A 4,054-nucleotide genomic window follows, 5' to 3' on the forward strand; every position below is an offset into this window, starting at 1 on the left:
GGGGGGGGGGAGAGTGGGGAGAAAATGGTATTGAAAAAAAAGGTTAAAACAGCATTTAGAAAACTGACAATATGTTACATTTAAAAAAGTCCTCCTGTGATTAAATTAACACAACTGTCCACCTGCTCTTTACCTGAGTATTTAGAAAACAGACATATTCACTATCCTCTTTACCTGTGTATTTAGAAAACAGACAGACACTTTACCTGTGTATTTAGAAAACAGACAGACACTTTACCTGTGTATTTAGAAAACAGACAGACACTTTACCTGTGTATATAGAAGACAGACATATACACTGTCCACCTGCTCTTTACCTGTGTGTAATAAAGTAACGATCAACCTGTAATAATTATGCTGAATAGAAGGACATAACTCTTCTAAGACTAGCACCCTATTGATTATCATGGTTGCATCCCCTTTTGGCCCCTTGTCTGTTGTGTAAATCTTCAGAATAAAGATCAGTTCCGGTGCACCAATGATGGCCGCCCCCTTGTCTTCAAAGAGCTGTGTGCTTGTAATGGACAATCAAAGTCAATCTCTTACAGTTTGGCGACGAGGATGGTCTGTTCTTATTTTGTATGATACTGGACCTGGCTGGATTGAACTTTGGGAGACCCACTGCGTTTACATTATGAATGCACACTACTAGCCCTAACTACAGTGGGGAGTTTCAGGGGGCTTGTTGCCCCTGGAAACAATAATAAATAAAAAGACTCACATTTTTTGTGTAGATCTAGATCTAGTCTCTAGATCATAAATGTAAACCTATAACATAAGAGCGGACCATTGCACAGCTAGGCTCAAAAGTAGATTAGTTCCGGCCTCGTTCAGTGTTGGCAGTGTTGGGGTAATTGTTTCCTTCCTTGTGTTCACTTCCCGGGGAGGACTTCCATAGCGAAGGACCACAGCTGAACTCTACGGATATCTATCTATGGCCATCAAAATCAGTACGAAAGGTCTAAACTTTAGGCTAAAGCCAGTATGTTACAAGACTTAGATTTAGATTTAGATCTACCTAACAAATGATGAAATTGCCGTGGTTTACGTATTCTTAATCCCAATGCAAAGTTTTGAATATTCAGTCGGGGAAGCATAGAGTCTTATCTAGATCTAGATCTAGATCTAAATCTAGTCGCGGCCGGAATTAAACGCGAGAAAGTAAACAATTGCCAGTGTTGGGTCCACCAAAGTTCAATCTTACCCTGGGTCTGAACATACTTCACAAATATGTCCATGCAACCATTTCTCGCCCTTTCCAAAGTTCCTGACATACACACTGTCATCCATCCTCATCTCTCTTTCCCTGGCTGTTTTGTCATGATTGAGTTTTTGTGATTGCTGGTGTTGTATGACAGTGTGTTGTGATTGCTGGTGTTGTATGACAGAGTGTTGTGATTGCTGGTGTTGTGTGACAGAGTGTTGTGATTGCTGGTGTTGTATGACAGAGTGTGGTACAGTTGGGTGGAGAAGATCAAGGTATGTCTTTAGTTTTCTACCACAAAGTAGATCTAGTTCACAAGATGGACATGTGGAGTGACATGATATTTGGTTAAAAATCTGTTCATGCTCTCTGTAAGAGAAAACTTGTTACCCATTTTGATAATGGAACTTTTGAAGGTGCCAACAGTCTTCTCTGCAAAGCCATTACCGGCTGGACGATATGGCGAAGTGGTTATGTGTTATGAATGTGCTCAATGTCATTTGCAGCACAAAGCAATTTGAATTCTTGAGAGGTAAAGCTTAGACCATTGTCAGAGACAATTTGGTCTGGCAGGGCCATGGTAGGAAAATAGTTCCTTCTGCTCAATGATGGTGTCAGATGTGGTGATTGTGTTCATGACTTTTACTTCTAGCCACCTGGAATGGGTAACCGGTCATTTCGTCACACGGTCATCTCGTCACATCCCAGTTATGTGCCACGAAATGACTTCGCTTATATATCTCTCCAAAAGCAGAGCTTTGGAGGATCAGCCTAAAGCTTTTTTTTTTTCGAAGTTAAATAAATTATTAACGTAAATTAAATCTTCGTCCAAACTGTTCTGTAGTTCAACAATATAGCAAAAATAATGTCTGGTAAAGAATTAATAAGGCTTTGTTTGAAGCAAAATTGCAGTACCGTACATTTCTATTGTAAAATATTTTAGGGGCCTAGCTAATTTATTTTTATCAGAACTATTAAGATATAATATTGTTAATCACACCTTTCATCAATAATAAAACGGTACGGTACCTAAAACTTTTGTTGATCTGACTCGACAGATTTCAATATAATTGTCAATGCATATATCATTTATGAATGGTGTAGCTGATCAGGTGGGAACGACGACTCGCACAGGCCCAACCCTCCCCCCAAAAATCATGACTTGCGACTGCCACGACAATGCGCGTTTAATGTTTGCAAATGTGCTACGAAATGACCGTCTCCATTCAACCTTGTGGATTTGTGGTGTGACGAGATGACTGTGGCATCTTGACTGCACCAGTGTGACGAAATGACCGTATGATGAAATGACTGGTATTACCCTTGATCCCCACAAAATGCATCCATTCTCAAGACTGAGTTCCAGTTTCCTGTGTTTATAAGGTTTAAAGTTTTCATGCACCTCTCTCTCAGGCCAACCATGCGAACAGTACTCATATACTTTGCTCAGACATTCATCACTTTCTGACTCTTTTGCAACATCAGAACAGTTGCATTCACACTTGAGTTTTCAATGACACTGAACAACATTTCAATTTCTTCAGGTACATAGTCTGAACATCTGTCTTCTAGAAGTTAACGACTCAGTGCATCTGCACTGTTCTGGGCGCCTGGCCTGAGTTTAATTGGTCGTCATAAGCTGCAAGAGTGACGGCCCATCTTGTGTATTTAGAAGACAGTGTGTGAGTGCGTGTGAATGTGTGTTAGAGTGTGTATACGTGAGTGTGTGAGTGCGTGCCTGTGTGAGTGTGTGTGAGTGAGTGAGTTACCTCCATCATGGTGTCCAGCCTCCTCTCCTCCTCCATCATCTCCTTCTGTATCATGTCTTTCTCCAGGATCTGGGCGTCCCTGATGGCGTGGCACTTGGCGTTCAGGATCACCTGAGTGGACGGGAAACACGAGACAGGTGAAAAATCTTTGCTTGAACTTGCCGCGGGCACTGTCCTTTTCACAAAATCATTTATCAAATTTTAATGGATGGAAAATGAATATAAAGACAACTTTAGCGAAAGGAGGTTAATAAAAACATAATACACTTTTATTTTGTTCATCCTTATTTCTAGATTGACTTGCTGCCCACATGGCAGAACCTGTGTTATCAACCAGCTAAAATATAATAAATCTAGTAAATAAACTAACAGAGAGAAAGAAAACATTGCTCATGAATTTGTAGCCAGATCCAAATAATTTTTTTCAGAGCTATAAACGCAAATCAAAATATCCTTAGAGTCAAAATTTGCACCATGTTGGTTCAATAGTTCTAAAGTCATCGGCACAAAAAATGTTTTCCCATCTGAAACATGCGTCATGTGCAGAAAGCTGACCTCATTCAGGTGCTTGATTTCATCCTCTTGCTCCTGCCTCATTTCGTTGGCCTTGGACAGCAAATGCTCCGCCTTTTCTTTTGCTTCCTCCTCCAGATCGTTCAGTTTGGCGTTCTTCTGACGGGTCACGTCCAGCTGCTTCATCTGGTTCTTCCTCTCTTGGGCCTCGTCCTGGGGGGAGGAGGAAACACTGGAATTTTTGTACTCACAGTTGGAATTGTACACACAGTGGGAACTGTACCCGCTGTTGGAACTGTACACAGTTCTCTTTCTCTTGAAATGCTTCAATTGTGGTACGTACCTTTTGTGACACAACGTTTTTGCCACACATACATGATATGTTTTATCACACATATACAGGATACCCTATTCTCTCCTTCTCTCTCTCTTACCATAGCTCTCTCTTTCTCTCATACTCCCTCCCTCACTCCCCCTCTCTCGCTCTCTCTCTCTCACCATAGCCCTCTCTTTTTCAGCTTTCCTTTCTTTCTTTTACTCTCTCTGTCTCTCTCTCTTCCTCCCCCCC

General features: G+C 41.2%; 1 protein-coding gene across 1 annotated transcript in view; it reads right to left on the reverse strand.

Annotated features, from left to right (window-relative positions):
• The window catches only part of LOC101850794 (cilia- and flagella-associated protein 45), a gene marked incomplete in the record, with an annotated part of 18,022 nt that overhangs the window by 6,438 nt on the left and 7,530 nt on the right, over positions 1–4,054 (reverse strand). Inside the window, 2 exon segments of the mRNA XM_013081126.2 lie at positions 2,974–3,084; positions 3,529–3,699. Coding sequence (XP_012936580.1) covers positions 2,974–3,084; positions 3,529–3,699 — 282 coding nt within the window.

Source organism: Aplysia californica, unplaced genomic scaffold, assembly GCF_000002075.1.
Source record: "Aplysia californica isolate F4 #8 unplaced genomic scaffold, AplCal3.0 scaffold00117, whole genome shotgun sequence".
In the NCBI taxonomy this organism is placed as follows: Eukaryota; Metazoa; Mollusca; class Gastropoda; order Aplysiida; family Aplysiidae; genus Aplysia; species Aplysia californica.